At 51.1% G+C, this 13,573-nt stretch overlaps 1 protein-coding gene across 2 annotated transcripts in view; it reads right to left on the bottom strand.

Moving 5' to 3' along the window:
* Window positions 1-6,963: 6,963 nt before the first annotated feature.
* SRGAP1 (SLIT-ROBO Rho GTPase activating protein 1) overlaps window positions 6,964-13,573 on the bottom strand; it is a 288,890-nt gene continuing 282,280 nt past the window's right edge. For both annotated transcript variants that reach the window (XM_029058561.2, XM_029058559.2), the window contains exons 20-22: window positions 12,163-12,297; window positions 11,155-11,488; window positions 6,964-7,692 (exon numbers count right to left, since the gene is read on the bottom strand). In XM_029058561.2, the coding sequence (XP_028914394.1) occupies window positions 7,303-7,692; window positions 11,155-11,488; window positions 12,163-12,297 (859 nt within the window). In that variant the 3' untranslated portion in view covers window positions 6,964-7,302. The remainder of the gene's footprint in view (window positions 7,693-11,154; window positions 11,489-12,162; window positions 12,298-13,573) is intronic.

Here is a 13,573-nt window from a genome sequence, read left to right as displayed (position 1 = left end):
CCCAAGCCCTTATTACAGGGCTCTGCACAAGGTAAGGGCTCAATAATGCAGAAGCAGCATGGCGTACTGGATAGAGCCTGGACTTGGAAGTCAGAAGGACCTGGCTTCTCATCCCAGCTGCACCACTTGTCTGGTGTGTGACCATGGGCAAGTCACTTTGCTTCTCTGTTGCCTCAATTCCCTCATCAATCAATCATATTTCTTGAAAGCTTACTGTGTGCAGAGCACTGTACTAAGCATTTGGGAGAGTACGATACAGCAGAATTAACAGATGTGTTTCCTGTACATAATGAGTTTACAGTCTAAAGACAAGTTTACAGTCTACAGGTGTTTACGTCTGTAAAATGGAGATTAAGACTGTGAGCCCCGTGTGGGACATGGACTGAGTCCATGATTAGCTTGTATCTACCCCAGCGCTTAATACAGTGCCTGGCACATAGTAAATGCTTATCAAATACCATAAAAAATAAATACCATTGATTGAATTAAAACTCATCAGTTAGCATCTGTATTTTACAGCCAGCTCAGTCTTGATGAAGCTTGTGAAACTGTAAGGGAAGAGGCTATTCTATGAACTATTTATCTGTAAATTATTTTAGTGTCTGTTTCCCCTGCTGGATTATAAACTCCCAGGGGAGAGGAATCGTGTCTATTAATCCTTTTGAATTCTCTTAGGCGTTCTGTACATAGTAGGTGCTCAATAAATATTATCGTTTGATTGACTAAAAGCTGTTCTGCTTTACACAAGCTTGAACCTAAACCAGAACTGGGATTGGGAAGTAGAGAAGGTCAAGGACTACTTTTCCTCTGATGGTGGAGGTATTTGGGAAAGGTCTCGCCTGCAGAGACAAAGGAGGAGGTTCTGTGAACGAAGGAAGTCAGAAGGACCTGGGTTCTAATTCCAACTCTGCTCCTTGTCTGCTGTGTGACCCAGGGCAAGCCACTTTACTTCTCTGGGCCTCTGATACCTCATTTGTAAAATGGGGTTTAAGACTGTGAGCCCCATGTCAGGACAGGGACTGTGTCCAACCTGCTTACTTCGAGTCTACCCCAACACTTAGAACAGTGTCTGGCACATAGTAAGCTCTTAACAGATACCACAGTTATTATTACCGACGAGCAAAAGGACAAAGGTGAAAATGAGATGTAGGAAAGGAAAGCCTCTCCTCACTCAGGACCACCAAGCTTTCTGGGAAACGTGACAAAGAAAACCACAGGGGGATCACACCAAACAGCAACCAGACAAAGGCGGATGGAACGATCTTCTTTATTAGAAAGGTACACTATGAAGAACAAACCTGAATGTATATCGAAGCCTGTAACGGTACATGCCAAAGTGTACAGTACTATACATCAAAGTGCATCGTCACCACAGATTAACAGTACATTTTCTCAGAACGTGAAATTCTCCACCTTTAATTCCTTTCTTTGAGAATGGAAGGGAAGGAATGGAAATGGGCGGACGAGAGTGGCCACGGCTTTGGCGGCTGCAACGGGGCAGCTGCGGCCACTAGCCGTGTCGTAGTCACGGAGACTGGAGGGATAGGAGGTGGGGCAGGGGAATGAGGGAATGCCCAATCTCCTGAGAGGAGGGCAGGAGGGGATGGCACGCCGGCAAGGAGCCCTACGAGAGCTGAGGGGGATGGCTGCCGTGGCATGGACCAAGGAGAGGAGAAAAGAGGGAAAGGGAAGCAATTCGGGGGGAAGGGAAGGGATGAAAGAGGAGGGGAAGGAAGGGGAAAGGAGAGGAGGTGAAGGAAGGGGATGGGAAAGAAAGTGGTGTGAAAGTGGTGTGCAAAGAAAGAAAAAGGGAAGGAAGGGGAAAGAAGAGAAAGGAAGGGGAAGAGTGGGGAAGGGAGGGGAAGAAAAGGAAGTGGGGGGAAGGGAAGAGAGAGGAGAGGAAGGAAGGGCAAGGGAAGGGAAGGAAAAGGAAGGGAGGGAAGAAAGGGGAAGGGAAAGAAAGGGGTGGGAATGAAGGGCAAAGCAAGAAAAAGGGGAAGGAAGGGGAAGAGTGGGGAAGGGAGGGCAAGTAAGAGGGCGAGGGAAGGAAAGGAGGAAGGAAAGGAAAGAGAAGGGAAGTAAGAGAGTTGAAGGGAAGGAAAGAAAGGCGAAGATGGATAGGGAGGCGTAAGGGAAAGAAGGGGAGAGAAAGAAAGGGAAGGGGAAAGGAGAAAAGGGAAAGGGGGGGAAAGGAGGAAAAGGAAAGGAAGGGGAAAGGAAAGAAAGGGAAAGGAAGGAGAGAGGAATGGAAATGTAACAGTACAGAGCAAGACTAAAGCTCCTCTAAAATTTTAAAGGCACTTTCACATGTACATACTACAGATGTACATTGACACAATTAGGTAACAGTCAACAAGCAGGAAGCTACCAGTACTGCAATTGATCAAACTGACAGTAAAGGACAATACTGATTTAATTAGGTGTTGCAGGAGTTCCCCTTAAGTACGTCTGTAGTTGTGATCAGTCTTTCCTGTTACATATCCACCTACTACACTTTAAATATCTATAATAGCCATCAAAACTACACATTTAACTGGTGCGAAGGCTCTACGGGGGGCATTCGCAATGCCCGGTTTCTAATATTTTCTTTTACTAAACAGTTTCTAAGGTAAGCATTATGGAGTCCAGTACAATTAGTTAAACATACAAAATTCCCTACGCAATTTAAAGACACCAGTAATCCATCTCAATCATACCACATCAGCTAGCTAAAAAAACCTCAAAAAACTGACAGGAATACTAGGTTCGAAGTGCATGAAAATGAAAGCTCGAATTCCAGTTGGTTCCACCCATCTCGCTACAGGTGCGAATTCACGCAAGTCTTCCTTGGCTCCGGACGGGTAGTCCAAGGAAAGCTGAGGGTTTGGCTCAGGGATCGACCTTTGACCCAGAGGTCGGGGTTATTGGTTCTAGGCACGGTCCAGGGGCAGGGGACTAGACAACGACCGGGAGGTGACTGTCCTATTTACGGGATGCAGGCCTCCGGAGACACTAGGACGGAGATGCCTCACAGCTTCTGGGGCCGAAAAGTTCAGGAACCCTCCGAACCCTCACCCCGGCCCCTTGCTGAGTGAACTTGGCTACTCCACGAGACCTGCAGAGTTTACGGAGGATGTGACGAGCCTCGCTCTGAAGTCTCGCTCCAAAATCCTCTTTCTAGACTAGCTGGCAGCTTGCGTCTACCCTGGGTTTAGAGTCCTTATTAGTAGATTCGACAAATGCTTACTGCACCAGCAAACCACCAAGGCGGGGCGGCGGAGTAGGGGGAGATTTTTCCTATTGCCGAGGCGATATTAAGCTCCTTGTCGTTTCACACAATCCCTCCCTCAAGCCCCTTAATTAAACTTGAATTCCTTCTAATGAGCAGCACAACTTGAGTTGTTCCAAGGGGAAGAATGGCAAAGCTCTATTGGAACAATGCACAGAGGAAAGACAAATACTATCCAAAGCCAATTTGCTTTCAGAGATGGAATTCAGTGGAAACTTTATCCAGGCCACAAGGTATGGTGGCCTAAATCAAAACCCCCTATAGATCATTCTAGGATGAGCCCGGAAGCACCGAAAAATACTCACTGAGAGAACATAGTAACGGGGAAATGATGTGCAAAAGTACTGAACGATAGAGCTGGAACCCAGAAATCAACAATGGATGAGAGAAGCTGAGACAGCTCTGATTTCTGCAAGGAACTACCTTTCTTAACGAAGCAATTATGGAAAAGCACTCTGACATGCTCAAACAGTGCAAAAAAGGCCAGGTGTCTGCTGGGAGTGAGTATTCTTTGTACATGGAAGCATTTTACCGCTCCAGAATCAGCATCTACTACAACCCTTGACCTGAGACCTTACTTTCCCACTCCATGTTCTAGATAACCAGCGAGGGATGGGTCCCTTGAAGTTGCGGCCACTGGATTCCCAGACGCTCGGTTCACTTCTCCCTTTATTCTCCCTCCTTGCCTTCTTCCTGTCCCCTCATCTTCCTCCACTCACAACATCAGGAAAGTAGAAGGAGAGTCAAGGAAATCCAAGTTGGTCCCTGAATGGATGGGCAGAAACCCTCCTTCACAGGTCCCTGGGCCGCTGCATAAAGACGCGTGGCGGCCTGTGAGACGAAGGACAATTGAGCCTCTCCTATCCCTCCTGGTCCTCTTCCCTCCCTAGAAGCGGGCCTTTTTGAGGAGGAGAGGAGGGCACGACTTCCTTGATTCACTGTTCGTCTCTTTAATGGTGTTGGGCCGCTCTCCAGATGAAGGGTAGCAAAGTCCCTGCAGCTGTTATGAGAACAGAAACGAAGGGAGCAAAATGGAAAAGGCGACATGAGCCATCACTGGGATCCCTGAGCGTCGGAAGGAATCTCCGTCTTCTCCCACATGGCAACTGGACCCCTTCTCCTCAAAACGGTAGCTACCAATGGGAAGGAGAAAGCGACAAGGAGGAAATTAAGACCTGGCAGTACACGGGTTGGAGAATCTAAAGCAGAAAATGAGGTTCTGCTTTTGACAGACAAAAGGGGGACGGGTAAAGCAACCTTCCAATGTACGGAGAGCAAGGAAAGGCAGAAAGAAAATGTTCCCTTTTCCAGGAGGAGCTGAGATCAGCTGGGAGTGAAGAGGCTGAGTCACACCCTGCTTTGACCCCTCTTCCTTGATTCAACACGTGAAGTGGAAGGGCGGCCGGGAACCGGGACTCTCAGACTGGAAAGTAGCAAGTTAAACCTAGGAGCAGAAGGCTTGGACCAAGGAGCATTTGGCTAGCAGAATGTCGAGTGGAACACTCTGGCAGTTTGCCAACCGGGATCTTGTAGCACTGAACAAGGTCAGGGGATTGCTGGGCCTGGAGTCGGAGGGTGGGGGGAAGTGGAGGAAGGAGGAACCAAAGGCCACCAGAAGGGACCGTAAATGGGGTCTTCTGGAGGCCAAATGACTCGAATTAGAGTAGCATTTTTTGGACACATAATCAGGAGGACTAATTTTCTGGAGAAGACACTCATGCTAAGAATAGTCCAGGGAAAATGTGGAAGAGGCAGACTGGCAGCTAGATGGATAGAGACCATAACAACGATAATAGAAGAACCGTTAGAGAAGCTGCAGATTATGGTAGAGGACGGGATGTTCTGGAAGAAGTATATCCATAGAGTCGCTATGAATCGGAAATGACTCGACAGCACTTAATAGTGATAATAAGGGGTGAATGGAGATGAGCCAACGTTTGGAAAAACTTGGAAAACTGGAAAATCCTAGGTCAACATCCCAGACTCAATCTGCCAACACTTTGATGAGGCCTGGAAAGGGGGTAGCCACCGGACTGGCGTCAAGGGTAAATAATCCATCCCGTCTGACAGATCGGAACTTCTCGGACTCTCCTGGAAGGGGTGAGAAGCAGCAAGCGATCGGACATGGACACCACTTTTGTTTCCTTTTCTTGGGTCACTCAGGAGTGAAGCGGGCACTGGCTAGAGTCATAGGGGAGTGTTATCTATGGATGGATGCTAAGCTTAGGGACCGAGGGATGGCTCTCTGAGGTCAGTGCTGGGCAACAATTTTGCCTCTGACCCGGATGCTGAAGGAGAGTTTAAAGCTAACTCAGGAGGTGGAGCGGGCTGGGAAACAGGGGATGGGGAACTCGGGGGGAGGGGGGAAACACCTGGGAAAATACCACCAGAATCCAGATGGTCAGGAGCCCACCGAACTGAGTTCCATAAGGATAATTACAGGGCAGTAGCCCTGGCAGGAAAAACAAATAGCCCAAACGCCAGATGGAAAGGGTTTGGTTTTGAGCACGAACGACAGAAAATGATCCAGAGGCCAGAGTGGACGGAAAGACGACTGCACGTCAGTGACGTAGCCCGGGAGTTTACAGACGGCAAACTCTTTATGGGGTTGTGCAGAAGGTGGTGTAGAGGAGCTGTGAGGCTCTCCCTTCCCTATGCCTACAACTGCTTCCGCCCCTCCAGAGTCTGGGGTTCAGGTCGTGTGCCTTACGCACACTAAGTGCTCAATAAATACAACTGAACGAATGAATGAGCTCCTCAACAGAAGAGACTGGGGAGAGCTCAAATGAGGAGTATAGGGTTGGGAGGTAAGACTCGGGAAGAAAGCTGCGAAGGGTTGAGGTCATTCAGCCGGAGGCAGGGGAGGAAAGAGAAGATAGAGGTGCAATTTAGCGACCATCGGCAAGTCTATCAACTTCCCCAGAGGGGCTGGCCTTACTCCCCAGAGGCAAAGGGAGTGGATTCAAACTGCAGCGTGAGGGATTGGGGTTAGAAGGAAAGTTTGCACTGTGGGGCAGTGGAATAATAATTAGTAAGAGGGGGATGGAATCCCTTGAGCCTTTTAAATCGAGGTTGGATGTTTCCTTTTCTGGAATGGTTTGGGCGGAGTGGGGAGGGATGGATGGATGGATGAGATGATGGATGTCCCCGTAGACTGTAAGCTCCTCCTGTAGACTGTAAGATCCTTGAGGGAACGCGTCTACCAACTCTCTTATATTTACTTTCCCAAACGCTCAGTACAGTGCTCCTCACACCGTAAGCGCTCAATAAATACCATCGATGGACCGACGGATGTCCTCCCAGCCCTGAGGTCTGATGAATCTTTGTCCTCTCTGTCCGTAGGTCCCTCTTAGCCAATGGAAGTAGAATCTTCCTCCATCCGCCTCAGCAACGAGCCTCGGTCTTGGCCCTTGGGAGGGGGTGGTGTAATTGGCAGGGTCCTCTGAGTGGACGGGGTTATGGGGGGGATCGGCTCTGGGTCTGAGTGGGAAGGGGGATTCCCTCTCCAACGCCGATCCCCACCCCGAACTTCTGACACCCGTCCGTAACAGACCCGGCCGAGGCCGGAAGAACCCTCTCCCACCCCCGCCGCGCGACCAGGTCAGACGTGCTAGACTCCGTCCCCTGGACTCCACAACTTCCTGGGGTGCGTTCCGCTACGACTGTGAAGTACTGTACAATGAGGGGGGAAGCCGTTTTGTGATCTGTGTTGCTTTTATTACAAATGGTGCAGCATTGAGTCTTCAAGTAAGTCTACGCGTTTTCTATCGCCTTCCAAACGACACATCGAAATGTCCGGTAATTTTTTTTTTCTTTTTTAAAAACGAACCAAAAAAATACAAAATACAAATGCCCACGTTAACGTAGCTAGTCTCAGACATTACATTCAAGAACATAGAAAAGCCAAAGTATCTCCAGTTCTAGACAGAAACTAGTGGCCGCCGGGAGATCTCTGAGCCGCCCCTGGCTCCGTTCCTTCCTCGACTCCGCGGCCCCCTCCTTTTCCTCCTCCTCCTCCGGGGCCGGGCCGGGGCCTACATGGTGCAAGATTTGTCTGTGGGGCCCTGAGGCGGAGGGGCGGGTCCCAGGGCGGGGTTCGTTTTTGGAAGAACGATGGGTTTGGGCCTAAGCGCCGGGGGCTTGAGGTGCACCCCCATCCTGGGCGCCACGGTGGGCTTGAACGTACTCATGGCGTCGCCCGAAGAGCTGGCGCTCCGGCGGATCTGCGGGTCGCCGACCCGGGGCCCCCCGCCGCCGCCACCATGGAGGGGGATCAGGGCCTCGGGCGGGGGCACGGCGGGGCCCGGGCTGTTCTTCACTTGCTCCAAGGTGTCCAGCACCACGTCCGGGGCGTGCTTGGCCGAACTCTGCCTCTCCAGCTCGCGCAGTTCGTTTAGAGCCGTGTTCATCGTCTCCTCGATATCCTGTCCGGGGGCAACGGGACAACAGGGTCAGGGCTTCTGCGGCCGTCCCGGCTGACGAGGGGCTCTCCCCTGCCCCTTTTCCATTCATTCAGTGGTATTTATTGAGTGTTTACTGTGTGCAGAGCACTGTACTGAGCGCTTGGAAAGTACAATTCGGCAACAGATAGAGACAATCCCTGCCCAACAACAGGCTCAGAGTCTAGAAGGGGCACCTCTGTTTCCTGCAGGGCCGCTCTGACCCGCTGCTGGGAAGCCATCCTGGCCTTCCCCTCCGCCGATCCCCAGCCCGACCTTCAACTCCCCTGGCTGAGCGGCACCTCGGTGCTCACTCGGTCTCCCCTCTACACACTGGAAGTTCGCTGTGGGCAGGGAATGTGTCTAAGTACTGTGGCTTAGCAGATAGAGCACAGGCCTGGAAGTCAGAAGGATTTGGGTTCCACTCCCGGCTCCACCGCATTTCATTCATTCATTCAATAGTATTTATTGAGCGCTTACTATGTGCAGAGCACTGTACTAAGCGCTTGGAATGTACAAATCAGTAACAGATACAGTCCCTGCCATTCATCCATTCAATAGCATTTATTGAGCACTTACTGTGTGCAGAGCACTGTACTAAGTGTTTGAGGGAGGAAAATACAACAATAATAACAATACATGTCTGCTCTGTGACCATGGCCAAGTCGCTTAACTTCTCTGGACCTGTTACTTCATCTGTATAATGGGGATTAAATCCTACTCCCTCCTACTTAGATAATGAGTCCCATATAATAATAATAATAATTATGGTATTTGTTAAGTGTTTACTACATGTGAGGCACTGTACTAAGTAATGGGGTAGATAAAAGCAAATTGGGTTGGACACACGTCGAAGCTCACGGTCTCAAGGGACAGGGACTGTGTCCGGCCTGATTATCCTGTATCTATCCCAGCACTTGGTACAGTGTTTGGCATATAGTACCAAAGTATTTGCTTAACCGAGACTATAATTATTATTAATTGCTATTCAGGAATGAGGAACTTCCATGAGGGAATAATAATAATAATAATGATGGCATTTGTTAAGCGCTTACTATGTGCAAAGCACTGTTCTAAGTGCTGGGAGGATACAAGGTGATCAGGTTGTGCTACATGGGGCTCACAGTCTTGATTCCCATTTTACAGATGAGGTAACTGAGGCTCAGAGAAGTTAAGTGACTTGCCCAAAGTCACACAGCTGACAAGTGGCGGAGCCAGGATTAGAACCCATGACCTCTGGCTCCCAAGCCCGGGCTCTTTCCACTGAGCCACTCTGCTTCTCTATTGATTCCAGCGATTGCAGCGGTAGTGGGCAGGAAACGTCGGCCAACTCTGTCACGTTTTACTCTCCCAAGAGCTTAGGATGGTGCTCTGCAAAGGGGAAGCGCTCAAAAAATACGATTGATTGATTGATTGGCCAAGGGGCAGATTGACCGAAACTGTGTCAATGGTGCCCATTACCCGGGCAAGGAGATCAACGGCCTCCCAATTTCCCTGACTGGAGGGCACACCAAGTGAAAGAGGATCGATGGCCTCTTTGCCTCATTTATTCAGTAATATTTACTGAGTGCTTACTATGTGCAGAGCACTGTACTAAGCGCTTGGAATGTACATTTCGGCAACAGAGACAATCCCTGCCCAGTGACGGGTTCACAGACTAATCGAATAATAATGATGGTATTTGTTAAGCGCTTACTATGTGCAAAGCATTGTTCTAAGCGCTGGGGGGATACAAGGTAATTAGGTTGTCCCACATGGGGCTCACAGTTTTAATCCCATTTTACAGTTGAGGTAACTGAGGACAGAGAAGTTAAGTGACTTGCCCAAAGTCACACACCAGGGACAGACCAGCAGAATAATAATAATAGTCATGGTATTTGTTAAGTGCTTAATATGTGCCGGACACTATACTAAGCGCTGGGGTAGATACAAGCAAAACCAGTTGGACACAGTCCCTGTCCCACATGGCGCTCACAGTCTCAATCCCATTTTACAGATGAGGGCACTGAGGTCCAGGGAAGTGAGGTTACTTGCACAAGGTCATTCAGCAGACAAGTGGCAGAGTCAGAATTAGAACCCATGACCTACTGACTCCCAGGCCACTACTCCATGCTGCTTCCAGAAACAAGCCCAACGATCCCCATACCCCTGGCCCTATGGCAGACTGACTGAAACATGACCAACAGCCCCCATACCCCTGACGTGATGGCATTCATTCATTCATTCACATATTTATTGAGCATTTACTGTGTGCAGAGCACTGTACTAAGTGCTTGGGAGAGTACAACACAACAATAAACAGACACATTCCCTGGTCACAAGGAGCTTACAGTCCAGAGAGGGGGGAGACAGACAATAACAAAAATAAATAAAATATAGAATTGAACATAAGTGCTGTGGGGCTGGGAGGGGAGGGAAGAGCAAAGGGAGTAAATCAGGGCGATGCAGAAGGGAGTGGGAGAAGAGAAAAGGGGGGTTAGTCAAGCAAGGCCTCCTGGAGGAGATGTGCCTTCAATAAGGCTTTGAAGCTGGCGGGGGAGAGACATTGTCTGTAGGATTTGAGGAGGGAGGGCGTTCCAGGCCAGAGGCAGGATTTGGGCAAGGGGTCAGCGGCGAGACAGGTGAGATGGAGGTCCAGTGAGAAGGTTAGCACCAGTGGAGCAAAGAGTGTGAGCATAGAACAGTAAGGTGAGGTAGGAGGGAGCCAGGTGACAGAGTGCTTTAAAGCCAATTGTGAGGAGTTTTTGTTTGATGTGGAGGTGGATGGGCAACCATTGGAGGTTTCTGAGGAGCGGGATGACATGTCCTGAACGTTTTTGTAGAAAAATGATCTGGGCAGCAGAGTAAAGTATGGACTGGAGTGGGGAGAGGAAAGGCAAGGAGGCTGATGCAGTAATCCACGCAGGATAGGAAGAGCGACAGACCCAGTGTAAGTTGACCAATGGCCCCCAAGCCCCTGACCTGAGGGCATACCAAGTAATAGTAATAATAATAATTAATAATAGTAATTGTGATATTCGTTAAGTGTTTACTATGTGCCAAACACTGTACTAAGCACTGTGGTGGATACAAACAAATAGGGTTGAACACGGTCCCTGTCCAGCATAGGACTCCCAATCTTCATCCCCGTTATCCAGATGAGGCCCAGAAGAGTGAAGTGACTTGCCCGAGGCCACACAACAGACAAATGGAGGAGCCGGGATTAGAACCCTTGACCTTCTGGCTCCCAGGGCCGGGCTCCAGCCACTACGCCATGCCGCTTCCCCAAGTGAAACCCAACCAACGGCTCCCTCGTCCCCGGACCGGGGACAGACCGGCCGAAACGAGACCGACAGCCGCCAGGTCCCCGACCGGAGGGCGGACCGGACCAACGTCTCCCACGCCTCCGGCCCGGAGATCGGATCCTCCCCTCCCTGCCCGCCCCACGCAAGCCACCGAGGGCCTCACCTGAGCGATCGTCTCGGGGTCCAGCGGCTTGTGGTCATTGAAGCCCGGGTACTGGCCCGAGGAGGTGGACCTTCTGATGGGCGGGCTGTCGATCTTCTTCAGGGAGTCGTGGCGGCTGATGTTGGTGAGGCTGCTGCCGTGGGCCGGCCGGCGCCTCCTCTCGGGGCTGTCGCTGTTGAGGCCGCGGTTCTGCAGCAGCGCCCGGGGGCTGCAGTGCCCGGCCAGGTCGGCCGACGAGTTGGACAGGGAGTGCGGCGGGTGGACGGGGCAGTGGCCGTCGCCGGGCCGGCCGGGACGCCTCGCGGTAGGGGGCGGCTCGCCCCGTTTTCTTTGTCTAGACCAACGGGGAGGATGGCGTTTAATGATAATCATCATCCCCATCGTATTTACTGAGCGCTTACTCTGTGCAAAGCACTGTACTAAGCACTTAAGCACTCTGCTAAGTGCTTAGTAATAACAATAATAATTATAACGGTATTTGTTAAACGTTTATTAAGTGCCAGGCACTCCTCTAAGGGCTGGGGTAGACACAGTCTAATCCACGTCAGACAGTCCCCGAGCCATGTGGAACTCAGTCTTAATCCCCATTTTACAGATGAGGTACCTGAGCCCCAGAGAAGTGAACTGACTTGCCCAACGTCACAGAGCAGATGAGTGAACGATCCAGAATTAGAACCCAGGTCCTTCTGACTCCCAGGCCTGGGCTCTATCCACTAGGTCAAGGAAAAGAGGGAGGGAAAACAGCTTTGTAATCCCCATTTAAAAAAAGGAAGAAACTGAGGCTCAGGGAAGTTAGCGATTTGCCCATTTGGAACCCAGGTCCTTGTGACTTGCAGCCTCGTGTTCCTTCCACCTGGCCAGGTCGCTCTTCACACAGTAGAGCATAGCAGAGGAGAGATCCAAGGTCACCGGGGGGGCACCAGGACGGCCCGGCTCCTCCTGACCCCTTCCCCGCTGAGGGTGGGGGGCAGGGGGGCGGCGTGCAGATGGGGGAAGGGCACAGTTTACCTGGCTAAATACACATCAGGGTGGCGCTCAGTCGGAGAGTTCATGTCCTTGGACGAAGCCTTGTCTTCTGCGATCGGTCCACTGCTGGCTTCGCTGTCCGCCTTCTGACTCAGCGTGTCAGAGAAGGTGTCGTCCCTGGAAAGAAAGAGAAGACGGAAGATAGAGGGGCTTTTACTTTTAAGCAGAAAGAGTGGAAGACCCCCAAGAGCGAACAAAAAAACGCAAAGCCTCTGGCTTTTTCCTCCTTCTACATTTTCCACTCAGGACTAAAAAAAGGCCAAGCCCAGACTTCCTTTCAAGGTGCTAGGATCACCAACGAAGCACCGACCCCGGGTACTGTCATAGTTGAGGGGAGGGATCGTAAGTGCTCTGTACAGTGCTCTGCACACAAGAGGCACTCAGTAAATACCACTGATGGATTGATTGGTTTGGGATCCGGGGTGACCTTTTCTCCTAGAGGGCCTCCTTTTGTGGCCGTAGGAACCTTCTGGAGAGCTCTCCCGTAATCCCCTGCTCTTCCTCCAAAGCGGAGTTGGGAATGACTCGTCTGCTCAACTGTATATATTTTCATTACCCTATTTATTTTGTTACTCTCTCCCTCGGTGAACTCATCCGCTCTCACGGCTTTGACTACCATCTCTACGCAGATGACACGCAGATCTACATCTCCGCCCCTGTCCTCTCCCCCTCCCTTCAAGCTCGCATCTCCTCCCGCCTCCGGGACGTCTCCACCTGGATGTCGGCCCGCCACCTAAAACTCAACATGAGCAAGACTGAGCTCCTCATCTTCCCTCCCAAACCCGGTCCTCTCCTAGACTTCTCTATCACCGTGGATGGCACGACCATCCTTCCCGTCCCGCAGGCCCGCAATCTCGGTGTCATCCTTGACTTGTCCCTCTCGTTCACCCCACACATCCTATCCGTTACCAAGACCTGCCGGTTTCACCTCTACAATATCGCCAAGATCCGCCCTTTCCTCTCCACCCAAACGGCTACCTTACTATTACGGGCTCTCATTATATTCCGGCTAGACTACTGTGTCAGCCTTCTCTCTGACCTCCCTTCCTCCTCTCTCGCCCCGCTCCGGTCTATTCTTCACTCCGCTGCCCGGCTCATCTTCCTGCAGAAACGATCTGGGCGTGTCACTCCCCTTCTTAAACAACTCCAGTGGTTGCCTATCGACCTCCGCTCCAAACAAAAACTCCTCACTCTAGGCTTCGAGGCTCTCCGTCACCTTGCCCCTTCCTACCTCTCCTCCCTTCTCTCTTTCTACTGCCCACCCCGCACGCTCCGCTCCTCTGCCGCCCACCTCCTCACCGTCCCTCGGTCTCGCCTATCCCGCCGTCGACCCCCGGGTCACGTCCTCCCGCGGTCCTGGAACGCCCTCCCTCCTCACCTCCACCAAACTGAT

This window comes from Ornithorhynchus anatinus, chromosome 2 (assembly GCF_004115215.2).
Source record: "Ornithorhynchus anatinus isolate Pmale09 chromosome 2, mOrnAna1.pri.v4, whole genome shotgun sequence".
NCBI classification, from domain to species: Eukaryota; Metazoa; Chordata; class Mammalia; order Monotremata; family Ornithorhynchidae; genus Ornithorhynchus; species Ornithorhynchus anatinus.
The sequence above is the reverse complement of the archived record's forward strand: the minus strand, read 5'-3'. Positions and strand labels throughout refer to the sequence as shown.